The sequence below is a fragment of the Crotalus tigris genome, unplaced genomic scaffold (genome assembly GCF_016545835.1).
Source record: "Crotalus tigris isolate CLP2741 ecotype Arizona unplaced genomic scaffold, ASM1654583v1 scf7180000024429.2167931701:2281839, whole genome shotgun sequence".
Taxonomy (NCBI): domain Eukaryota; kingdom Metazoa; phylum Chordata; class Lepidosauria; order Squamata; family Viperidae; genus Crotalus; species Crotalus tigris.
Genome location: NW_024100596.1, coordinates 26,481 through 53,201, shown reverse-complemented (window position 1 = coordinate 53,201; position 26,721 = coordinate 26,481). Strand labels below are relative to the sequence as shown.

General features: G+C 39.2%; 1 protein-coding gene across 4 annotated transcripts in view; it reads left to right on the top strand.

The window, feature by feature from the left end:
• The window catches only part of LOC120302338 (single-strand selective monofunctional uracil DNA glycosylase-like), a 29,867-nt gene extending 13,548 nt beyond the window's left edge, over positions 1–16,319 (top strand). The window contains exons 2-6 of one of the 4 annotated variants that reach the window (XM_039330547.1): positions 298–431; positions 4,242–4,363; positions 4,879–5,034; positions 5,164–5,429; positions 14,270–16,319. In XM_039330547.1, coding sequence (XP_039186481.1) covers positions 5,178–5,429; positions 14,270–14,797 — 780 coding nt within the window. In that variant the 5' untranslated portion in view covers positions 298–431; positions 4,242–4,363; positions 4,879–5,034; positions 5,164–5,177 and the 3' untranslated portion in view covers positions 14,798–16,319. Of the gene's footprint in view, positions 1–297; positions 432–2,444; positions 2,468–4,241; positions 4,364–4,878; positions 5,035–5,163; positions 5,430–14,269 lie in introns of those variants that run through there. The other 3 variants (XM_039330548.1, XM_039330549.1, XM_039330546.1) reach the window with 3 other exon arrangements.
• Positions 16,320–26,721: the final 10,402 nt, after the last annotated feature.

Sequence of the window (26,721 nt, the reverse complement as noted above, 5' to 3'; positions counted from 1 at the left end):
TTGTTAAGCACTCTCACACCCTGGGATGCCACTGATGGCCAAATGGGAAGTTGTTAATTTGTACTTTGGGAGCATGGAGTTCTCAGGCTGTTAATGTCCAGAGCTTCGTAGATTTACACTCTGTGCAATTGGCAGGGTAGTGAAATTTCTCAGCAGCCGTAGCATTTTATGAGACAAAGTTTCTTTTGAGGGTTTGAAATAAGCCAAGAGACGGAGGCCCCATTTTCATTTGGCATGAAAAAATAGATTGATTCTGGCTACTCTCTGTTCTCTCTCCCTCCCGTCTTTGAACTATAGAAAATATCTGTGATGGTGCACAATGGAAAAGCATAGACCGCAGCAGAACTTTCTGAATTAACTACAAGTTTCTTTTCCTCTTGATTGTTGTTAAAACCCCGGATTACATGTGCACAAAGCTTCAATCTGGCACAGTGAGTTTGCACTTTTGTTTCTGGGGCCAATTCAGCTTGCTGGTTGTAACATAAAAATAAATACCGTATATTCCGTCGTATAAGATGACTTTTGAGAGCGTTGAAACAGGCACCGAACTCGGGGGTCATCTTATATGCCGGAAATAAGGTAGTTTCTGGCGTATAAGACGTCTTTCTAGGCATGCGACTCGACGTCGATTGTCTTGCGACTCGGCGTCAAACTCGGGGGTCGTCTTATACGCTGGCTCGCCCTATACGCTGGAATATACGGTAATGGTGTGCAGTCATTATATGCAAAATATTGATACTTCTGATACAAACATTTCTGTAATGACAAGCCTGGAAGATGGGAATTTTCACATGTCTACTTCTAAAAGCCCATACTCTGGCCTTCCTTCCAGTGGTGGTATTCAGCCAGTTTGCATCAGTTCGGCAGAACTGGTAGCTAATTTTTTGTTGCCCAGGCTCAGAATGGACTTCCGGAAGCGGCATCCATACAGAGAACTGGTTGTTCACATATTTGAATTCTACCACTGCCTCCTTCCCATCCAGATTCCACAGCCTAGTTACTTTACTAGCAAATAGAAAACACATGTGAAAAAGTAAATAAATTCTCTAGCTTGGTAACAAGATTAGGGAGGTGGTCAGCCCTCCTCTTGTTAGAATCAGATTGTTATTTCAGATTACAATTAAAACCGAACATTAAGAGGAGTAAGAATGTAAAAAGAAATCTCCAATAGTTACACTGGAATATGAAATTAAAAAAAACAGAGAGTGGTGCTAAAATTGCAGACAGAGTCTTAAAGGAACCTGTCACAGAATGCCACAGAGGAGAAAGATCACAGGGCGGAATGGATCTGTGCTTAATATAGGAGGCTGTGCTGCATCAAATGTATAATAACTACATTTACATAGAGAAAATAAACATGTAATTTTTGAATGCCGGAACTGACAGTGGTGAGAGTAAACTTAGGGATGGGGGCTTGTCTGCAATTTCTCTACATTGCGTCTGTAGTTTATAATCTGCTTTTAGATCCTGTTGTATCTCAAAATCATGAAATGGGGAGGGAGGATCTTTTTGGTGGTAGCCCCCTGACTGGAACTCCTTTGTAAGGACAGCAGCTCTTTTGCCTAATTTTGGATGAGCTGTGAACCTCTTTCTGTGCCTTATTAAACAGTTTGCACAATCAAATTTTCTCAATAGCTTTGATCCTTGTTTTGTCAGGCTAACTGTGCTGTGCCAAGGAGCTTTTGCTGAAGTTTGCACCTCTTCCGAGAGGGGGCTAAATGCATTCATGGATTTAAGGCTTAATACAGTTTTATATCAGATGAGTTATGTTTGTGTCATTGCCAATATTCCCGAGTTTTCGATTCATTGCAGGAATTGGATATGGCTAGTCTAGAGAAAAGAAGGACTAGAGGTGATGTAATAGAAGTATTCCAGTATTTGAGAGGCTGTCACAAAGAGGAAGGGGTCAACTTATTCTCCAAGGCACCAGAAGGTAGGACAATGGATGGAAACTAACCAAGGAGAGAAGCAATTTGGAATTAAGGAGAAACTTCCTAACAGTGAGGACAATTAACCAGTGGAACAGCTTGCCTTCAGAAGTTGTGGGTGCTTCATCACTGGAGGTTTTTAAGAGGAGACTGGACAGCCACCTGTCTGAAATGGTACAGGGTCTCCTGCTTGAGCGGGGGTTAGGCTAGAAGACCTCCAAGGTCCCTTCCAGCTCAGTTCAGATTGACTGATTGAGTTGCTTTTCAGAGATTGAAGGCTCAGTCTCTTAACCTGCTAAATGAGATCTTTCTGAATCCAGATTTGGGGTTATTTTGGAGGGTAAGACCGAGGCATGACGTCTCCATGCCCCACTTAGTACACCTTCTGAGTAATCAGCCACTGAAGTGCCTTTGCTGAATAAATATTCTCCTGTTGAAGTACGGCTCTTGAATTTTATTTTATCTTTTTTCAGGACAGCAAGTGAGCACATGTTGGGAGGTGGCTGTCTGTCTTTAATCACAGCACCAAGCCTTTATAGGTTATTTACAGTAATGTTTTGTATCTTGAGTGAATGCTTTACTAATTATGGTAATAAAAAAGGCAATAAAAGGCACGTTCCCGGTGGAGGAATATATTTGGAGGCCTTCCCTGGTTCACTTATAAGTGGAGCTGTGATAGAAATTGCCCACCCGCTCAGCGGTGGAAGAAATCAAGCCGTTAAGAGCGAGCTGCCATGGATCAAGGTGTGACATGAGGAAGGGGGTGCTTTGATGGATTGAAAGGAAGGGAAGGGGGCAGAATTTGAACCCCTCCCTGAGTGGTGGTGATTAAGGGGGAATGGGTCAAGATATAGCTAAGCAGGGGGGGGGATTAGGAGGGTGTTTGGCCTGGTCCTTGTGCACAAAGCAGGATCTAATCTTAAGCACTGGATTTTTTTTTTTTTTTTCATTTTCGTTTTAAAAATACAGACAGTCCTCACCTTAAGATTTCAACTGGGACCAGAATTTCCACTGCTAAGTAATGTGATTGTTAAGTGAGTTGCATGCGATTTTAAATCCTTTTTTGCCACAGTTGTTAAGCATGCAGTTATTAGTGAAGTAAATCTGGCTTTTCCTGTTAAGCAAAGCCGGTTTGCAATATCTGTGGGGGTGATGTGATGGTCAATAAGTTTAAGGAACGGTTGTAAGTCACATTTTGCAGTGCCGTTATAACTCCGAATGATTGCTAAATGAATGATTGTAAGTCCAGGACTGCCTGTACAGGTAGACTTACAACAGTTCATTTAGTCACAGTTCAGAGTTACAACAGCACTGAAAAAAGTGACTTATAACCATTTTTCACACTTACAACCATTGCAGCATACCCAGGGTCATGTGATCAAAATTCAGATGCTTGGCAACTGGTTCACATTTATGACAGTTGTAGAGTCCCGGGGTCACATGATCACCTTGTGCGGCCTTCTGACAAGCAAAGTCAATGGGGGGGGGGAGTCATGTTACTAACATAACAACTGCAGTGATTCATTTAACAGCTGTGGCAAGAAAAGTCACAAAATGGGGCAAAATTCACTTAACTAATGTCTCACTTAGCAACAGAAATTTGGGGCTCAGTTGAGGTTGTAAGTCAAGGATTACCTGTAGTGACATTGGGTCTTAAACAGCTTTGCAAGCGCTGCTATTTATTATTATTTTTTTGTAGGATAGCCAAGACCAGGGGTAGGCAACCTTGGCTCTTTTATGATTTGTGGACTTCAACTCCCAGAATTCCTGAGCCAGCCATGCTAAGGGGAAAGGGAGAGGTTTCCAAGCTGAACCATGCTGGCTCAGGAATTCTGGGAGTTGAAGTTCACGAGTCATAAAAGAGCCAAGGTTACCTACCCCTGGCCAAGACCCTCAAATGGTTGGAAAGTGGCCTAGTATCACTCAGTCTCTGAGAGGTCTTAGTGAAAATGTAAGCCCAATGAAAGCAACCAATTTTTTCCTCTCAGGTAGTTGCTGCCTACATGGTGAACAGAAATTCAACTGGTGAAGGCTCGCCTGCTGTGAGAAAACATGCCTCCTGTTGAATTTTTGGATGTCAAACTACTGAAATTTTGCAGGAAAATATGTTCAATTTTGTAACTGATAATCTGTCTGGCTTTGGAAAAAAAACATTTTTTATCATAGCAAAATCATCAGTGCCCATGTTTAGCAATTCCTGGGTAACCCACATTGCTTTTGTGAATTTAGATTTTTCAATTAGGGCATAGATTAAAGTGTCTGAACCAAAATAGTTTCCATAATTACATTATGATTTTTTTCCTTTCATTTCAGCAAGCTGTGCTTCCTAAGGCTGTAAGAAAAGCTGCATTATCACTACAGGCTGGCTGTAGAAAGGCAATATTACGTGGGATATTAGAAATACTTTCGGACATTTCAGCAAAAGAATCAGTCTGGTAAGAAAGAAATAAAAGTTCACCATAAAAATTATATCTGAAGTCTGCCGTGCCTTATTCATTTTCCTTGAGAAAGTTCAAATATTTTTCAGGCCAAGATTTGCACCAGTCTGCGCTGCCATGTCTTCCATGATTAGCATGTGGGCTTGTGTGAACACAACTATCTTAGCATCCTGCTTTTTCTGAGGAGGTTTAATCAAGCTTAAGGTCCAAATGCAATATTTGCATTCAAATTATGCTGAGAAAAATGAGTTGATGTTTTGTGTGCGCAGTCTTGCTTTTTCCACACTCTTTTAGTATAAAGAATGTTTACATGTTTATTTTGGAGAAAAGGAAAATTATAGCCAGCAGATGAATTAAGCAGGAATCCACTTAGTGTTGACGTTATACATGTATAAACTAGTCCCTGTTTAAGGTATGGAGGTTGGAGAACATCAGAAATAAACAGCAAAAGTGAGAATGTGGTGTGGCTTAGGTTTACTCATGAACAGGTCTTTTTCCTTTCTTCATATCAGATTTACCTTAACATACACAGACTGGCTGCCTGCCTGCCTATTTGTCTAATGATTGATCTATGCAAGATCACAAGATATGGAGAGACCTGGCCGATAGAATCACCCAGAATTGGACAGGACTGAATGGATAACATCATCATTTACATCCATCTAACGGTCTGTCTGTCTGTTTGCCTATCTGTCTATCTATCATATTTCTGAACTGCCCATCTCCCTCAAAGAGAGAGGTATATTTATATACATACATACATCTCGGGAACTGATGCTGCTTTTCTCCTGTGCCAGGTGGAACAGCACCAATGAACTCCTGTGAGGCTCCCATGAACTTTCTGGAAGAAGGTGGATTGGCTGAACAGTTTCTTCACATTGAGCGAGAGCAGATAGTCCGCCTGAATGCTCTCAGCTTTCTTGATCCTGTCCACTATGTTTACAACCCTTTGGATTATGCCTGGGAGCCCCATCAGGACTATGTACGTAAATATTGCCATTCCCAGAAGGAGGTGCTCTTTCTCGGGATGAATCCCGGGCCTTTTGGCATGGCTCAGACTGGGGTAAGCAAACAACCAAGTCTGGGGCTGGGAAGATAAGGGTTACAAAAATAGAACTGAATATGCAGCAAAAGATGGATTAGGATTGTGCATGTATACCGAATGCCCCTGTATATGCCTTCAGCTCAGATGGAGCTCAGATTCAGCTAATCTACCCTAATCTGCCTCTTCTTAAAGAAAACTCCTTAAGAAAAAAAGATTATTGCCTTCAAAGGGGTCTCTTTCATTGTCCAGTTCTTGCACAATAATTTTTAGTCTATTCCCCCCCCCTTGCAGTTTGAATTGATTGATTTGATTTTTTACAAATTTATTTCTACTGGAAATAAATTTGCTCCACTTTCTTCAGGATAGCTATTTAAATAGTTGAAAATGGCAGTGGGAACCTTTAAAATTTCCTTCTTTAAGATACTAAAGGTAGCCAACTCTTTCAACTTTTCCTTAAAATCTTTTTACCTATCTTTGTTTTCTCAATTTCTAATGGAAATGTAATTTGTAATGTATCTGTGTAAAGCACAGGTAGTTTATTGGAATGAGCAGAAGGAAGGGCCAACAAGGAAGAAGTAGAGGTTAAAAAGAAACTTGCTGGGATCCTTCTTTACAGTAATCTTTTCTTCCTTGAAGTTGGGACTGATATTAATTGTAGTCCAACTCTTGGGATCTACCATTCTCTTTGAGTGCTAATCAAATAAACTCAGATGAGAAAGAATTATATGCATACTGAGTTAGTACTGTGTTCCTCTCTGTGTCTAGCACAGAGGTGCAATAGGCTAGTACCTTTTGTAGTCCTTTTTGCATGGCTGTACTAGCAGGAGCAAGTCGATGAACGTGAATGGGTGAGAGAGTCAAGTATGGCTCTACTTTTCTCCCATTCACAATAGTCTCAGCCCTACTTTGTTCATTCTTATAGGAAATACTCCAAGTAGGTGTATATAGTATGTAGTAACATAAAAAGTTTAGACCCTCTCTCACAGATTACTGAGTCCTGAAAAGTATCTTTATTGTAGTGAGGTTATTGTAGTAAAACATCTCATACAGAAGATATTTTGCTATATATTTTTTTCTGCAGAAGGTCTGTACCTGTCCATATTTCTGGCTAAGTGGGTTTTTCTTGTCTCCCCAATTTACTATATGTGACATGTATCTGCATTTATTGTCTCCTCCCACTGGTTAGCACCTAGACAGATAATTCAGTTTCTGCTTTGATGCTATGCCAGGAAAGGAAATGGGTAGAGAGTTGATAAGTATGGCAGAGTGCTTGTTGAGATACTGTGATTTAAACATGTGTGAGTGTACGTGTAAATTGACTGATTGTTCTCTGAATGTCAGAAGCATTTAGCGCCAAAGAAATGCCTTCTGATTTTCTTTACAAAGCAGTTTTAAGTACAATTGTAAATTTACCCCTTATTCTATGGTTACAATGTAATTCTCTTCTTTTTATAATCTACTCTATCTAATCATCAAAACCATAAAACCTTAAGTTTGCCCTAAGTCAAGGGTAGGCAACCTTGGCTCTTCTATGACTCGTGGACTTCAACTCCCAGAATTCCTGAGCCAGCACTGACTCAGGAATTTTGGGAGTTGAAGTCCACGAGTCATAAAAGAGCCAAGGTTGCCTACCCCTGCCCTAAGTCCATAAGGGGTTTTCAGTCAGCAATAAACATAGATACTGTCTTTTCCTTGAATGAAGAAGTCATTTTAGCCATCTCAGCAAGTTTCGTCATCTTCACCTCCATTGTGGGTGATGCCAAATCATCCCATCTGTGTGCGCATAATAATCTCACTGCAGTTGTCCTATACAAAAACAAAGTTCTATGACTTTTTTCTGTCAAACACTCCCTCCCCCCAAAAAACCCCTTCTGGTCTCAATGTTATATTAATCTTTAAATTCCTCTGAATCAGAGTGTGTATTTGAATCCAAGTTTTTCCAGTTATTTTTACACCTCCACCGAATAGGATAAAATGCCCCTTCTTGGTGTTCACATTTCCAATAGAAACATGAAGTGCCTTTCCACATTCTGGAAAAATTCTCTCATGATGTATATTAGTAGTAAATCATTTTATAAACATTCTCTTTAAGATTGTAAATTTCAGTCCTTTCAACCACTTTTTTCCCACTTCAGCTATACTGTATATTATAACCAACATTTTAGTCCATACATTTTTCCACTTGCTCTTCTGTTTCAAATTTCAATAAAATATGTTTAGCAATTGCATGTTCATCATTTGTACACAATTCTATTTCAAATTCAGTCTTACAATGTTCAAAACCATAAATTCTTTGGTCCACTTTAAATTTTTCTAACAACTGTAGATAGGTCACAGGGGTAGGCAACCTTGGCTCTTTTATGACTTGTGGACCTCAACTCCCAGAATTCCTGAGCCAGCATGGCTAGATAGGAAAACCATTAGCAACTAGATCCCTCTGCTACCAATTCTTCTCTTGATTTTATTTTATACCCCCCATTGAAAAAATTCTAGTAACTCACAGTAAGTTGGCCATTCATGTTTGCCTATTATATTTTTCATATAAAATGTGTCTTGTGATGAGAGCCACAAAAGTGTTTTCCCTGAGTTTGTATCTATCCCATATTCTCAGTATAGCATATCTAATGTAAGGATTTTTAAAATCCACGTTAACCTTGACTTTGTCATACGACAAGTATCCGTGCCACTCAAATTTCAGGTCATGTCCTTCTATTTCTCAATAGCACCCACTCTTTCATCCAAACCAAACAGCAAGCTGCAAGATACAGTTTCAAGTCAAGTAGGCCCAATCTTCCTCTTTCCTTTACATCTTCTAACACCTTATATTTAACTTGTGGGGTTTTTTTGTCCTGCCACACAAGTTTAGATATATCCTTCTGCCACTGTTTAAATGGTACATTGGTTTTCAAAACAGATATTTTCTGAAACAAGAATACCATTCTAGTTAAGACATTTATTTTTACCACAGAAATTCTCCCCAGCAATGGCAGTTGTAGTTTTTGTGGTGTTAACCTGTCTTTTTAAACTTAATTCCATAATGTAGTTGTTTTGAAACAACGCAGTTCGATCTGTCATGATGATAATCCAGATATTTTACATTCTTCTCGGTTTTAAAACCTGCTTTATTCATTAGTTCTGTTTGATTTTCCATTTTATTATTTTTGTTAACGTGTTTGTCTTGTAATCTTGAAACTTGCTAAAGCATACAATTATTTGAATTTGCCCATTAATGTTTTATTTCCCTTTAAAGGATCTTCCAAAACAAACATAAACTCATCTGCAAAATTTAACTTATAAGCTTTTTTTAAAACTTTACTCCCACAGTCCTCTCATCTTGTTTTATAACTCTTCAGTATTTCAAGAACCAAAATAAAGGAGAGAGGAGACAGTGGGCATCCCTGTCATGTTCCTTTTTTATGATTTGTGCTTTCCATGAAGTGTAAATTGATTTTACCCATTTTACCCTCTCCAAAATCCTTATCTTGCAAATTTTGAACAAGAAAGCCCAATTCAAAATGTCCAAGGCCTTCTCTGCATGCATGAAGATCAACGTAGCTTGTTTTTCATTATGTTGCTCCAAATATTCCAAAATGTTCAGCACATTTCTAAGATTGCCCTTTAACTAACTTTTTAGGTAAGAAGCCACACTTGATCCACAAGCATAAATTCTTGCAAAAGTATTTTCAGTCTATAAGCTAGAATCACAACTTGCTATCATTATTCAATAACAATAATCTATCATTTCTTGTTAAAATCAGATCTTGTCCCTCTTTAAGCATTAGTGCTATACTGGCGTCTTTTCAACTCTTTAGCATGGTTTGTCCCTGTAAGATTATGTCATTGCCTTTTATAAAACTTGTAAAAGTTAATCCTCAGAACATTTATAATAAGAGCCTGATAATGCATCTGGTCCTTCCACCTTGGTTTAATATTTCTTATAGCTTCAGAAACTTTCCTTATAATTATAGGTCCATTCACGATCTGTCTCTATTTCTCTGTAACCCTCAATAAATTTTATTTCTTTAAATATTCATCTATTTTTTTCCAAAGAAATGTTATTTCTTTTATACAAGTTGAAATAATATTGTTGAAATAATATTGATGAAATATTTTTGTTTAGCATTTATATTAATGGGATATCCATTAATAGGGTATCTCTCTCTTATAATTTCAATATTAGTTTCTCCTTTCCTTTCCTTTCCTCCTTTCTTTTCCTTTCTGTAATTTATATGCCAATCCTTTCCCTGATTTATTTGCAAACTCAACTTTTTTTCCTTTACACAATTCATTTTTATTTCCATTTCTCTTACAATACTGTTAACATTTCTTTTCTGTTAACTTCTTCGTATCTTTTTTCTTTCTTTTCTATTTTCTTTTTCTCTTTTCTTGCACTTTTAACTTTCTCTTCAATTTCTTTTCCTTTTTTCCCTTTCTTTATATTAGTTTTATCTTCATTTTAAATATATATATATAAGCATTTAGCCCCCAAAGTGTAGTCTATACAATGCAGCTAAAAACCAATGGGAGATTCACAAACCCACCTTTTCAGTGTTCATGAAATTTGCATCCAGTGTTGTATAGGAGCATAGGAATTATTGCTAATTCTGTTTTTAGGTTATTCTTAAATAACCTAATTTCAAATAGTTGTCTTTTTTTCATCTTTTGCAGAAACCAAACAGACCTTGGCTTTGCTATTCTTTTCCATAAACCCCCTCATTTTTAAAAGGAGACAGATAGGTATCTTTGCTACAAGTGGAAAATACATTATTTTCTAGCCAAACCTTTTCTCAAATGCAAATTTCTGGATCAAGTAACATCTGAATTTCAAATCAAATCAAATTCTTCATTACAGATCAATGATCCAGACTAAATAAAACTTACTAAATAAAATCTACAGATTAGAGCTACAAGGTGGAACAAAAAAAAAAGCTACAGGGTAAAGGATTTATATTCATATTTGCACTATTTTGCCATCAGCAATATACGAATGTTACAAGCTAAGAAAACAAACTGTGCAACAGCAAGAGTTACCTTGGGGTCCTTGCTTATTACTAAGAATTGCATCTGAAATTCTTCAGTCTGTTCCAAAAATAGAATTACAAGAGGTGTTAGGATCTCTTTGCGTGTGTATCAGTTGAAATTACAATCTAAAAGAAGTTCCTGTTTCAAATCAAGCCATCATTACAGTGGCAAAGCCTTCCCACATATGGAATTTAATATCTGATTTTGTGATTCTAATTTCTCAGAGGTGCTATGAACTCACGTTAGCTCTTGTTATCAGAACTTAGGTGCTCATAGTTCAACACCCCAAAACCCTGCATATGTGCTTTGTGCATTCAGTTTAAAGACACACACTCAATCTATGCAGATAAGCATATTTTGTATCACTGGGGACTGACTCATCTACCAATTTAGATTTCTTTCAGCTACAGTTTTATTTTCCAAACATCCATTTGTCTTGTTCTAATTCAACATCAGTTTGTAATCTTGTCTTTTAAGAAGTCCTCTCCAAATTCCTTACTTGGTTTTAGGATTATTTACTGAAGCATATATTTTCAGACGAATTGTGCAATGTTTTCTTCCCCTAGTATAATATTTGCAATAAAACCCTTTTGTATGCACTGCATTGTTTCTACAGGGTCTACCTTTTTATTGGTAGGGAAGTAAAATTCACAGAAGAGCTGATACTTCCAGATAACCTTTCGAGGTTTGCTTAGTTAAGAAAGTATGTTAGATGAGTTCACAATAAAATGTGAACTAAACATATTTGTTTCCTGTATCTAGATCCATTTAGTACTGGGATTCCCACCTTGACACTCCTTTACGCCAGTGTATCTGAGAGAATTCTTACTCCAAAAATATTTAAATATAATTTTTTTAAAAAAAATATATATTTTTTTCCTCTTACTTTAAATGTGTCCTTTTGGAAGGCTATCATGAGAAATCCCCGTAGTTTTCTTGTCAAGGTTTTTCAGAAGTGGTTTGCCCTTGCCTCCTTCACTGTCTCCCAGTTTCTAACCTGATGCCTTAACCACTACACCAGACTGGCTCTCTAGTTTAAAGACTACCTTCTTTTTAATTTAAAAAAAAAAAAAGAATTTAGCATTCTGTAAGAGAAAACACAATCCAGAATGCTTTCTAAGAATGCCTGTGGTTTTCACATAGACTCCGTAGCAGTTGGACTGTTTTAAACGCACATCATCTAACCTTTGCACAAAGACTGGGAGTAAGTGAGGAGTTCATAGACAAAGTCTGTGGAGAAGGTAAGTTGGAGCAAGAATAGCAGTGAGCAGTTCCGTCCATTTGCCATTTAGCAAATCAGATGCCATAGCAGTTATTTTATGAATGATAAATTCCTCACAGGAGACATTTTCTTTGATTATCTTAAAAGTCTGAAATGAGTTCAACTGCCCCCCCTCCAAAGGATGGCACCCTGATCTAGTTCAACACTGCAGGCTGATTGGCCGCTGTTTCCAGGGGTTCAGACAGGGAAGAGTCCCAGCCTTGCTTGTAGCCGCCAATGATAAAACCTTAAGGCCTTCCTTAGAATTCCCACATTGTTTAGGGGAAGTCATGACAGCTAAATTGGTTTGAGTCCAATATAAATGCTGGAGCATAGATATTCCTTGGCTAGCATCCTAGTACATGTCATCTTTAATTATATGTGAGAAAGGTTATGGAGATGAAGGGTCTTGTATTACAGGAACCTCTGGAGGCTCCGTGCATTGTAGGCATAGAAACACCCTATATCTCCTCTCCATATGCTCCTATTTTGGTTTTAATGATCATTTAGAAAAGTATACAGCTCACTTTCAACAACAGCGTTCTCCATGTAGTCTGCAAACCTAAAACAGAAATAGTGCCGCGAAACAGCAAAAACAAACCTCACAATAACAGAGGAAATTTAAGCCAAAAGGGAACAAGACTGTAAAGGCCTGGGAGAACTTTGGCAAATGCTGAAAGGTTAATGGTAGACATTAAATGGGGTTTCCTGGAAGAGGACTTTGAAAGGTGGGGCACTCCACTGAAAAATGGCTCTTATTCCAGTCCCCACCAGGCTCCCTGTGGATGATGAGGGCCCTGAGAGAAGAGCTTCAGTGAAACCATTATCCCCGGATCAAAGTCAGAGGGAGCAGCAACATTAATGTACAACCACATCAATAACACATTAAGCCTATTGTCTCCATGCTAATTGAGACCTGGGAGTTCTCTTGAGACATAATAATAGTTGGGGGCTCAGAGAGGTGCACTTGGAACCATTTGCTAATGCTTCAGAGAGGCATGGAAAGGGCATCTCTCAACTTCGCCTAGGATTCCTGTCTTTCTATTGTTATTTATTTATTATTTTATTATAACTGCTGTTCTGAACCTTTCTTTTTTTAAAAAAGAAAAATAGTGAACATTGTCCGAAACCGGTTGCAACAAAAGTGCAAAGTGAAAAAAAAACAAAACACTTTGCTATAGAACTGAGATCCTCGGTGGGTATATCTGTTCTTTGCAACATCAGACATGTCCACTAAGAGCTTGGATGAATTGAGTCCCCCCCCCCAAAAAGCTTCCATTTAGTTTAGCAAGCACCACTCTGGAGCCTTAATTAGCTCTGTGGAATCTGAGCTGCTTAGCCAAACACAGCCGTTGGCCGGACCTCAGCTATTTCATTGTTTCCAACAAACCTCTATAGCTAGTTGTCCAAAGGTGCTTTTTCAGGAGGCAACTGCACTTTCTCTTTTTTCCTTTGAAGACGTTTCGCTTGTCATCCAAGAAGCTTCTTCAGCTTCTTCAGTGGAAGAAGCTTCTTGGATGAGAAGTGAAACGTCTTCAAAGAGAAAAAAGGAAGTCCAGTTGCCTCCTGAAAAAGCACCTTTGGGACAACCACGACTTCCACAGAGAATTTGAGAACCTCCATAGACCTCTATAGCTGGTGTTTTTCAAACTGCTCTAGAGTGAGATAGGAGAGTCCACTAGGCATTGTCCATTTTTCAGTCCGTTCTGGGCCATCTTTACAGACCCAAACTGAGAAATGTAAATGCGAGAACAATATGCTGACGTTCACAGGATGTATAGGTCTTTTTACTTAGATACGATGATGCTGACTACCCAAGCTGGTGAACTCCAAGTGTGTTAGGACAGCAGCTGTTGAAATACCTGGACAGCACACATAAATGTTCTTGAGATGTTTAAATGGGAAACAACAACCAAAAGTGTTGAATAAAGAAAAATAGAATATTGTGTGAGATGTTGAGAAATGATAGTCCAACGTGTTTTGCATGTTAAAGCTGAGCTACAATATTAAGCTACACTGTATTTGGTGAGATCACAACTGTTTTTGAAGCATGGGGTAGATAAAGTGCATTCCTCAGTAGTCCTCTGACTTGGAGCTTCAAGCTCCATTTCTTTCCTTCCTTCCTTCCTTCCTTCCTTCCTTCCTTCCTTCCTTCCTTCCTTCCTTCCTTCCTTCCTTCCTTCCTTCCTTCCTTCCTTTTCCTCACATTTTTCCATTTTCTTTCCATTGTGAATTTCAAAGCAACCCCTAGGGAGTTCTCATCTGCACTGGGCTGTATTGAGACCTTCTTGGCATGTGAGTTGCCTGAACTGTTTTCTGAAAGGATACTAAGGAGCTAAGCAAGAGGGAATAGAGTGGCACCCTGATGGAGGAATCTCTCCCTATTGAAGGGTGGAATATTTTGAGAGGAAAATATGTTTCCAATGTGTTTTTTCCCCTCTCCACTTTCAGGAGGATGATTTTTTTCCAACTTGGGGGTTAAATGTCCACTGCAAATGTCGTGAAGCAAATTCAGACCTCACCTCATGCCCACACCAAGAAACCTTTCTCATAACAGCATCTCTTTCTCCTCCAGGTGCCCTTTGGAGCAGTGCAGCTTGTTCGAGACTGGCTGCAGATAAGCGGACAGGTGTCTCGGCCAGCGTGCGAACACCCAAAGAGGCCCATCCGTGGCTTGGAGTGCCCCCATATGGAGGTGAGCGGAGCCCGCTTCTGGGGCTTCTTCCGCTCTGTGTGCACCAAGCCTGAAAAGTTCTTCCAACGCTGCTTTGTACACAACCATTGCCCGCTGCTCTTTATCAATCAAAGCGGGCGCAATCTGACACCGGCTGACCTGCCGGCTGCTCAGCGTGAACAGCTTCTTCAGATATGTGATGATGCCCTGTGTGAAGCTGTGAAATTATTGGGTGTTGCAACAGTCATTGGGATTGGACGCTTTGCTGAACAGCGTGCCCGCAAGGCTCTGTCAGCCGCTGGTATTCCGGTATGCGTGGAGGGGGTGATGCATCCGTCCCCTCGCAATCCCAAAGCGAACAAAGGCTGGGATGCCATCATCCGAGCAAAACTGGAAGAGCTAGGCTTGATGGCTCTCATCGCGGACTAACTGAGAATTCCATGTTCAAGAAAGCAAAGAGCTCTTGCTTGGGTTCTCATGACTTCTGGATAATGGATCGGAAGCATTAATTCTTCTACTGGGCTCGTTGATTTGGCTTAAGAATCTTCTAGCCTTAGATCTACATATTTTTTACGCTTTTACTTTCACTACTCTTATATACATACATACATACATACATACACACACATACACATATTTTCCTTGGTGCTAACACTTGTTTAGGCAGCTGTATTCAGCTGGCTATCTGTGTCTTCGTATACTTCACAGTAGCTATTCATGTTGCAGTTTTGTGCAACAATATTCCAGTTGAGATTTTGCCTAGATCTTTGCCCTTTTGGAATGGCATGGCTCCTTAACACTACTTATGCTGATGGGCTACCAATTGAGTTAGCCCAGTATTGTCTATTCCACTTACATCTCTTTAAAGCCTAGATATGCTCAGTTTTTTTATATACAGAGCAGAAGCTCTGACCCAGAGCCAAAGTGTGCCTCATGGCAACTGTGAGAACTACCTTCTCCTCATTGCTTTTAATGCTGCTGTAATTCACCGTTGCATATCAGAGGAAGAACTAAGTGGGTTCTAGAACACTAGGAAAGTTCTAATTAGAAGTAGGAGGAATAAGAACTGTGATTCTGTATGTTTCTGCATTACTGTATCCTTTGACATGAGCAGTTCACATCTGGTTCCTTTCTATCTTTTGATCTGTGGATTTTTGGGAAAGGAACAAAGAAAAGGAAAGGGTAAGGAAAGAATGCTCCCCTCCTTCTCTTCAGTTCTTGGTTTTGTTTTGTTTTTAATTAAAAATTGCAACTAGCTACTCTTAGCCAACTGCTGAGTAAGAAGCAGCAGCGTTTCTGAAAATATCTATTCAGGAAGTGGAAGGAACAATGCAGGTGTATTCCATGTAGACCAAGTTATCTTGCAGTCTTCTCAACTGCCTGCAATACGATGTGTATGGGGGAAACTAATTGTAGAAACACTCCTTTACTGTTGCTGTATGAAGTAGGCTTGGATTAAACACTGTCTGAACATGGGAGTTTTGGTGCTTTCTGAGTTTTCTTGCAGACAGTTCATTACCAATTATTCAACTAGGTAACATTATCAGTGCACTGATGATGTTACCTGGTAGGGTAATTGGGTAATGAAATGTTTACAAAAAATAAATCCAACCAAGCTCAGAAAGTACCAAGGATATCACAGTTCAACCGTAAGCTACAAATATTCTCTTCTATCCATACTGCCTCAATGTGGCTACTCTGCTTTTGCGTGTAGCCCCATCACTAAAGCCCAACAAAATGGATATGTTGAGCATGTGAATGGAATTTGATCATTACGGAGTTGAACTTGGTTCAGAAGCAAGCCAACTCTGCCACTCAACCTACATTTCTTGTGCTATTCTGTGTAAGTTACATATTTCCTTATATCAAGCTTGACTTCTAGTTTTCTTTGTAATAACGCACAAGCAGTTTTTCTTTGTTTTCTTCCAGGATTAAAAAAAAAAAAAATCCTAGTCTGACATCCTTCGATTTTCATGTCACCTCTTAGCCAGCTACTAATCTTAGTTCATTTCTATTTAGGTTTATTTGGTTCTTTCTCAATTAGCAATTTCACTAGGTATTGCTATCTGCCGTGACTTTAGGTGTTTATTATTTAAAAGCTGGGCATATCCGCAATACAACAATCCATCTGTGGCTTTGAGGAGCCATATAAATAGATAAGAATGCATTATTTTAGGCCAGTCTGGAATATTTAAAATAATGGTGTATTATTTATTTTTTTAAAGAAAATTTTATTGATTTTCTAGTTTTACATTTAAATATTTGAAAAGCAATATGGTGGCTGAATTGATCAATAATTCAATAACAAACAAATATCTTTAGTACAGGTCTCAAACTATTACATTAAATATTTCCTCTCTTTTCCCCTTGGTATTTACTGTCTCATATTTTAAACTAATACAATTCTTATTATATCGATTAAATAAAAATAACTTTCTTACGTTTATCAATAATTTTTAGTTTATACATATCTTAGTTATTTTAACATTCAGTCTTTTAGACAATCAATGTCCTAGTTAGTTTTTCCCAATTTTAGTTTCCCATTAATATTTAAATTTAACATTTATAATTTCCAAGTTTTAAATAGCCCCAATTCCCTTTATCACAATTCATCACAAGATCTAATGTTCAGGATACATGTCTTATCTATTTGAATTCTCACCATCTTACATCAACTAATTAATAATACAATATAACATTCTTATTTTCTGGTAATTTCCAAATATCTTAAATTTAGTAATCAAAATTTCTCTTATTTCAACATTTAATACTTCCTCTCTTTTTAATATCTACTATCTCATATTTAAGCTAGTAATTGGTGCATTATTTTTGAGCCCTTTTCCTTTAGTAGCCTCCAAGTCAAAAATACGATGATAGTGCTATCACATAGCCAATAGAATGGATTACAGTACTAGTGATTTTGCTGATTTGAGAAGTGAGTGGTAGGGCATATGTATTGTGAATGAAAGGATCCTGATATCATTTGGGGCAGGTCCAGGGAGATGATGTTAGCCAGGCTAGATGCACTAGCAGCAGGGCCGCCCACTCAAAATCTGGATCACATTTAAAGTAAAGAAGGTATTCTTAATCAAGAAAAGAACACTCGTGGGATGAAATAACATCTCACCCTTGCCTCAAATGAACAGAAAAATAGATAGTCCTTGACTTACAACCACAACCAAGTGAGATGGTTGTTAAGCGAGTCTTGCCCCATTTTACAACCTTTCTTGCCATGGTTGTTAAGTGAATCACTGCAGCTATGAAATTAGGTACCCGGTTAAGCGAATCTGGCTTCCCCATTGACTTTGCTTGTCAGAAGATTGTGAAAGGGGATCACTGTTATAAATATGAACCAGTTGCAAAGCAACTGAATGTTGATCATGTGAACATGCTGCAATGGTCCTAAGTGTGTAAAACAGTCATTAGTCACTTTTTTCAGTACTGTTGTAATTTCAAATGGTCACTAAATGAACTGTTGTAAGTTGAGGTGTATCTGTACTTACAGTGAACTCAGTTGGACAAAAATGATTGGAGAAGCTATGGAACCCTTGCTTCCTTTACCCAAGCAGTTATTACCCTCTGTATAAAAAAATCTTGTGCCATATCAGAAGGGCAACCTAGGTTTAAATAAAGATCTGCTGTTACTGTATTTATTTGACCTTAGGAAAGAAGAAGACATTGCTTTTACTGAGATATTGCCAATGGCTTCCAAATGTACTAAATTAATAGAGTAGTATTTAGTGGTCTGTTTGAAGATATACTTCCTTTTCAGTTGAAACTACTGAATTCCATCTGCATTTATTTTAGCTTTTGCATTTGTTCTCTCCTACCTGTCCTCCTTCAGATCCGGCTGAATACTGATTCAATAACCTTTATTTAGCATTGGCCAACAAGATTTGGGAAAGGCCACTGTTTCCCTATCTTTCTTCTAACTAACAGTAATACTGATTCTAAACACTGCATTGCACACAGATTTGAGGTCTTCCCATTTGTATCTGTAGCTAATCAATATGGCTTCTCTACTAGGAATAACAATCGTAACTTAAGAATCTTAAGAGTTAAGATGCTTAATAACTTAAGCATCTGGATCTTCTGTAGAACTGCTGGGGTTTTTTTCATGCTATTTTCAGTCCAGATTACTTTTGGCACATTCCTACGATGGAGAATATTAGCGGGTTACTGTGGGGAGGAATAATCTGCATTATTATTGTGAATTATGCATTGCTATGATGAAAAATGTCAAATAAGATGCTACTTTGGAACCCTGAATGGTATTTGCTTCTCTTAACTATTAGTAGGTAGTGATTACCTACTCAAAAAGAAAAATTATACTCATTTACTGTTTACTGGAATGTATTATGGTTAATTAATAATGCACCCATTTTATTTCTAACATTGATGTAACCAGCTAAGAGTCTTATTTTGGGGGGCAGGAGGAGTGATTGACAGCTGATAAAATGCAGCTGTCTCCATTGTGGAACAGAAGCCATTCAGGCCCGGATCTGCTGCGGTGCAGAGGAGATGGCTACCAGTGTTGTTACAGCACTGACACTTGAGGACAGGTTTTTCCATTGGGGTGAAAATCCTACTTCACCCCAACTTGTCCCTTGGTCTTCCTCCACTGCCCAGAACTACTTAGCTGTATTGCACGATTTCATAGTTGTGCATTTTTAAAACAAATTGTTGCCTTTTTTTGTAGCTCATATTTTCTTTGATTTCTTTGTCTTGCAGAGGGTAAAAATTCAGCACAAATTAATGTATATGTATGTGGGGGGAAGGACTGTTTTCTGCCTACTTTGATGGAGTCAGGTGAGGATGGATGTTACATGGTGGTTTGAAAGCAGGCACCCATGTTTTCCAACAAGTCTTTCTGCTACACAGAAGGAGGATTTAATTGTATCCTCCCTGGATGGGGCTGCATCCAGGGCTAAGTGTTGCTGAATATTGTGAGCATCTGAAGAGGAAAGGGCAGAAAAGCGTATTCTAAAAATCAGCAGGTTACACACACATACACACGAGAGAGAGAGAGAGAGAGAGAGAGAGAGAGAGAGAGAGAGAGAGAGAGAGAGAGAGAGAGAGAGAGAGAGAGAGAGAGAGAGAGAGACCAAGATGGAGTTTGGCAATCCAGAGCACCCTAAGAGCCATGACAGGCTGAGGAATTCTGGGAATTGAAGTCACTAGGTCTTAAAGTTGCCAAGGTTGGACACTCCTGGCCTAGAGCAATGGGTCGCTTTAGCCAACAACTCAAGAGTTCCACGTTTAGGTCAAGATTCTACCCTGCTTTTGCTTGGCAACTGGGATGATCTTGTGCCATCCCCTTCCTATGTTTCATGCTGAGATTGTCTTGCATCTGTTACAGATTTTGAGCCATAATCAGCAGGAAGCAAGCTTGTGCAACCCATAGCGGACAGTCCTGACTCTCATTTTATCCTTTCAGCCACCTGTCACATTGAAAAATGCAGAGTTAGAACAGCTTTAACCAATCCAGCTGTGCCATCTTTGCCTTCTAGTGTGTATTGCTTGAGATAGTATAAGCCTTGTAACATTTTTTTTTTAATGGAAGCTTGCCTGCCATTAGTGAAAAATAAAAAAAAATGGATGGTAAGTCTATCTTATTTTCCTATAGGACAGAAAGAAATCTGCATATGCTTAGAGGTACTGAGCCAGAGGAGCTGAAATTTAGATAAATAGCCAGTACTGAAAGAATAAACATTCTTTATAATAGCTTGCAGGTATGCCTACTATGGCATCTGTCCAACAGGTGGGTTGGTTTTGAGCGGTAAATTCCTTTCTATTTGGTGAGGTTCTCTTTTCTTTTTAAAGGAAGTGGGAAGAACTCTTCATGACTTCCATCCTCATGTTAACATAAAAAAAACCCCAACATTAAAAGATTGTGGTTTATAACCTCTGTTGCCTCAGTGCTTCTATACCTTGGTGACATAAAGAGGTGTCAGAGAGCTCTCCTGCCTCTCTCTAACTTTGAAGTTTCTGCCATCAGACAGGCACCACAATCCTTTGCTTTTAGATGTAATGTGGCCGCTAACCCAATGCTCATTGTACTCTTGATGGTCTAACTCAGTGTTTCTCAACCTTGACAATTTTAAGGCATGTGGACTTCAACTCCCAGAATTCCACAGCCAGCATTGCTGGCTGTGGAATTCTGGGAGTTGAAGTCCACATGCCTTAAAATTGTCAAGGTTGAGAAACACTGGTCTAACTGCCATCAGATCACCAGCACAGAAGTCTGGGCTTCCTTGTAACTCAATCCCCAGCTCCAAGAACAGCTGTTACTATCTCTTATCAGCTTGTTACATATCATCAGAAGGCCTGGGGAACCCACATTGCCTTTGTGCTCGTAGGGAAAGAAGAATTTCATTGGGGATATTCTCCGCAACAGAACTATAGGCATCTGTGCTAGAGAGCAAATGGCGAAATATCTTGTAATACAAACTCCACCCATTAAGTACTAGTGTGCAATGCTGCAACACAAATAGGAAAGAAGTAGTGTGATATCACAATGTCATTTTGGCACCCTATTTAGAAATGGGCACCCATGAACAATACTCATCTTTCAGTTTGTCAGAATGGCACCCAGAATACAGTTTTATTTTAATCACTCCAAAATTTTGTGATGGATTCCTCTGAACCTAAGCTTTCATATAATAACAAGAGAAAGTTTATAATCCTCATTGTTGGTTGGGTAACACCACTCCATAAATTGTGGAGAACCCTCCATGAATATAGGGGTTTAACTGTAGTTGAAAAGAAGAAAGTGTGGATAAATGATATGGCAAAACCAGGGAATAGTAGAACAGAAGACAAAGAATTGGAGAAGATCATAAAGTATCAAGGTCTGAAAATTGAAGTCGAAAGATTACAGCAGTAATAGTCCCATGGTTAGCAGCAAACTGGATACCTTTGAAAATATCTTGGACAATACTTAGTATATCTGTACATTGACAACATTTCCATCTGTCAATTACAAAAAGCCACACTGGATCCACGAACACACTATGCCGACATATTACAAGAAGCTAAGGATATCTTTAGGAAGAACTCAATGTACAAAAAATTGGCAGCTGTGATTTCACCCTGTTGTGTATATGATAATGTACATTGCAATACCTGGAGACAGAGTAGAACTGGAGAGCTGGAGCTGGGAAGAAATCACAAAAGGGCTGGAGAGAAATCACAAAATATAAAAACCTGCAAATAGAAGTAGAACAATTCTGGCAGAAGAAAGCTTAGGTAGTACCAATAAGTAAAAGGGACCAATTCAGGAAGATGGAGCACTACTTGAACACCATCGGCTTTGATAAAATCACCATCAGTCAATTGCAAAAGGCAGAACAGCTTATATCCTACAACAATACCTTTAATATTATTAAACAACATCTGCCTATCCCAAGTCCTTGGAAAGGATTTAATAGGTGGACAAAAAGTGCCAGATCCAGTTTAAACACTTGGCTGACTGAGCCACCAACCTAATAATAATAAATTTGATATTCTAATATCACTATGGATTCATACTGGTAGAACCTTTCCAGAATTATTCTAAAATACAGATGGCCAACTGTATCTCCAAGTATCTTTCCAAATGGAAACCCTCTTGATTTTATTTATGGCTGAAAGGGAATCAACATCTATTCAAAGTAACTCCCCTCGTGTCTTCCACTATATATGAGCATATATAGTCTTCTTTCACAAGCCTTCTGTACAGATTCTCATCCACATAAAATACCCCACAGAGGTTTTGGAGAAAGAAAGATGTTGCCACACATTCTAATAAATAAGAAATTAATTCTGAATACATTTCAGTGTAAGCAGTGATGGGATTCAGCCAGTTGCACCAGTTCGGCAGAACCGGTAGCTAATTTTTTGTTGCCCAGGCCCAGAATGGACTTCTGGAAGAGGCATCCACACAGAGAACCGGTTGTTCACATATTTGAATCCCACCACTGAGTGTAAGACTAATTTTTTCAAGAAAAATATATTTACTACCTTTACATTTTTTATTAAAGCATTTGTAAAAATGCTTCAGACGATTCTCACAAAAGCAGTGGGTATAGAAATGACATTTCACTCCAGCTGGTACAGAGTTAGTAACATGCTACTGCCAAAATGGCTTCAAGAGAAGCTTGACATAAGCTAAGATGCAATCAGGTTTAGTTAGGATATCCCACCTTTATTACATTTACAAATAATTCAAGGGTGGCGAATACATCTAATCCTCTTTCCTCCTCTGTTTCCCCCACAACCACTCAGAGTTTGGCTGAAAAGAAGGATAGGCCCAAGACCACCCAGTTGGCTTTTGTGGCTAAGGTGGGACTTGAACTCACGGTCTATTGCTTTCTAGCCTGGTGCCTTAACCACTAGAGTCTAGTTTCATATAGTTGAGAGCCTGAAGAAGATGTGAAAGCTATAGCCTTTGCCCTAACTTAGATAGCTGGCTTATGTACTGGGGTTCTTAAAATTGAAACACGTTTGATACATTAACCCCCCCCAGCTGATTTTTAGGAAAAGTTGAAATACAACTTTTTTTAATGACTAATAGCATTCCACTAGCACTGTTTATTAAACCAATTTATATAACCACCCCTTGTCACAAACAAGTGACTCTGGGCAGCACGCAACAGAGTTAAAAACAGCTAATAAATACATTAAAAAGTATAAACACCAAACCAAAACAAAGAATAATAGATGAAGGGATGTTAAAAATAGCAGACACTAAAAGACGTGTTGACATTCCTGATAGATGGAAGCTCCTGGTTATGTCGTCCACAAGCAAACGGAAAATAACAGTTGCAGCGCAGCTACCCATAGTAGTAAAAGTCCAGATTTTTGTAGCTGACTGATGAGAAGTTGTAATAAAAAATTAAAAACTTTAAGAATGCACTGTTTTCTTTGAAGAGTGGATGCCGCTTTGCTTTGTATATTTGTAAATAAAGGAGTTTGGAATAATGCAAGTCTCTTTCCTCCCTGGCCAGTGATGGGCCACTAAAACTGCCCCAGCTTGCTTCCAGAAAGTGGCTGTCAGGTGTGGCTATTTCCTGTTGGTCCTCTAAGTTCCAAGGCATTCCTTTCTTGGAGTCTGACATCATCACCTCATCCATCTTCTCCGTCCCAACCAACCTGTCCCATCCAGCTTTCGATCTCTTGCTGCATTAACCTGGAATCTGAGATTTTACTTCGGAATGAAAAGATGGTTCTGAAAGCTGGAGGGGAAGCCTCAGGCTTGTTGATGGAGGGTGGGAAGCAATCAAAGCAATTCCCTACCTCTCACTTGCATCAAAAATCACTTTGTATGGAATTGTCTGCCTTTTTTCAGCATCCGGTGAGAATCACTTTTGGGGATCAAGAAAAATTGACTTCTAACTGCTGAGGTGATGAAAGAATTCACTGTTCTGGCCTAACCAAAATAGAGAAATTTGAGATTGATGCAGCAGGCAAGTCTTCCATTTGGAGGACAAAAACGTTGGAAAAGCCACATAGAAAGTATGGCAAAAGAGTTGTTTTCCGTGCTATTTTTTTGGAACAGTGGGTTTCCTCCTTTTCAGACACATAAACCACTGTTAGCCTCACCCATTTCTGGAAACCTGTCTGAATTTTCCACAATGTGTGTTCTTCTTTTCATTCTCTCTGGTTTTAATTCTCTCAGTTTAGTACAATTTTTTTAAAAAAAATAAAAACTGGTTTTGGGAGAACCCTTTGCTAGAAGACTCATGTTTTGAACATGTGATTGGTTGTCCTTAGATAACACTATGAAACTCCATGCTGAAAGGATTCCATTTAAACTTGACCCTACAAGATTCAGGAAGTGTTGTAAATTGATTCTGGTATGCAGGCTTTCAGTGCCATTGTAAAAGATAATTGTTAGAGATGGTTTGTTTGAGTTTACTGTCTTAGAATGCTACTGAAAGTTATTACTGGTATGGTTTTACATAGCCTTGTCTTTTCACTGTTAATTCAATTACTCTGATTTCATGGAATTCATAAAATCACACAAATTCTGCAGGACATTTAAGATCAACACACTATTTGATCATTGTGAGTCTTCACAGTGTTAGGGGAATAGTTTTGTCAGCAAATTCATATGACAACTCTTTTTTAATTACCACAGCTGAAGAAAAATGGGAACACTTTGTATAATCCAATTTATTTTCATTTTAATAACTTATTTATTATTATGCAGTTAAATGGTCCAAAGTTTTCAATCAATGTGAGTAATGGCAAAAAGCATTAGTGGTTAGGAACCGGGAGACTCTGAGTTCTAATCCCACCTCAGCCATGAAAACTGGCTGGGAGATTTTGGGCCGTTCACTCTCTTTTAGCCCATCCCATCCCACAGGGTTGTTGTTTTGGGGAAACTAGGAAGAGATGGGGGAATTAGATATTGTCAAGCCCTACGGGGCTTGCCATTCACTGGTGGGGGGAAGTTGGAAGATAGCTCACCGCCGCTGTCCCAGGCCGCGAAGCTGCACGGCCCTTCGCTTCAACTGGCTGCAGCGCAACCCAAGCCTCGACGCCCCACCAACCAGCTGGGCGTCAGAAACCAGCAAGACACCATTGAACTCAGCTGGGCGGCGTCCGGAAGCCCCAAGCCTTGCCAGCCCATCGCTCAACTGGCCGTTGGGCGGAAGAGGACCGTGGCAAAGCCTGGGCAACGTGCACAGACTGGCGAGAAGCCAATGACACGGACATTCTGTATGACGGCTGAACGAAGGGGGGGGGGTGAGCCAGCTGGGGAGCTGACTGCTCTATGTGGAGAGCTGCAGGACACAAACATACTCACCATTACCAGAGGAGCCAGAAAGCTGTGCGGCAGCGGAAGGCTCCATCTCGAACAACCAGGAGGCAGGACAAAGGGGTGGAGTTCAGCAGGGGGAGGGCCTGGGCCGGAGAAACGGACTTTTAAAGGCAGCTGGGTGGATGGTGGTTACTGGGTGGAGGGTGGGGTTTTGGGTGTAGCACTATTATATGAAGCACTGGGAGCAAACCACTCCCAGTGCTGACTTTGTTTGTTAGGGATTAAAATACCTGACTTGCACTTCGTTCCTGCGTTCCTGTCTTTCTTTCATCGGGATGACGACGGACAGCATGACACTGCCTTGAATTATTTATAAAAAAATATTAAAGGCAGGATTAAAAAAATTAAAAGGATTATGAAGCAGTGTTATAAAGCCAAATCTTTTTGCTTCTGCCACACTATAAAATCATCATGTTGATTTTGGAATTTATCTAGCTGATATCGTGCAAAAGAAGAGCTAAGATAGTCTATTGGTCCTCGTAATCTGTCTCATGTCCAGTCTATATTTGCATAATCAAACTTTCTCCCCCCTTCTCTAAATATCACCCCAATTTGAATCCTACTTTAGCCTAACCATTTTATGCATTATACCTTTTAATAAAATTTATTAGAAAAGAATAACAATAACAGAGTTGGAAGGAACCTTGGAGGTCTTCTAGTCCAATCCTCTGCTCAGGCAGGAAACCCAATAACATTTCAGACAAATGGCTGTCCAGTCTCTTCTTAAAAACTTCCAGGGTTGGAGCATCAACAACTTCTGGAGGCAAGTCGTTCCACTGATTAGTTGTTCTAATTGTCAGGAAATTTCTCCTTAGTTCTAGGCTGCTTTTCTCCTTGATTAGTTTCCATCCATTGCTATCAGAGGTGCTATCATACTCCTGATTTTTGGCTGGGACTACATATATGGAAAAAAATATTAAAGATAGTAACTCCTCCCGCCAAAAGTCCAGAAGTGTCAGGAAGGACAAACAAGAGAAGGAGAAAGATTGGGAAGGAATGTTCCCAGATGTTCCTGTCCTACCCCATGCTAGGTTATTCTTTACACCCTTTTGTCTTCCTTTCTCCATTGAAGCCTAATCAGGTGCTGCATGTTACCCTCGAAACAACTCTGTGAAATAGAGTTGAACTGAATTAGAAATGAGATTGATCTAAAACTGACTAATTAACATCACAATGTTTGAAGGAATTTTGGGACTGCTAGGTTGATGGTCCAGAGAAATAAATATTAGGAGATATGCAGTGCTTTTTTTTGTCATAGAATGCACCTTTTTTCTCCGGATTTTCCAAGTTTTAAAAGTACTGTATTTTCCGGCGTATAAGACGACCTTCTAAAGCATGCAAATTGGCTCCAAAGTCGGGGGTTGTCTTAAACACCGAGTCATCTTCTACGCCGGAAATTACGGTAGTTTCCGGCGTATAAGACGACTTTCTAAGCATGAAAATCGGCTCTGAAGTTGGGGGTCGTCTTATATGCCGAGTCGTCTAATATGCCGGAAAATACGGTAACTTTTGAAAATTTGCTGTTTGGTCCACGTGAACTTGAATC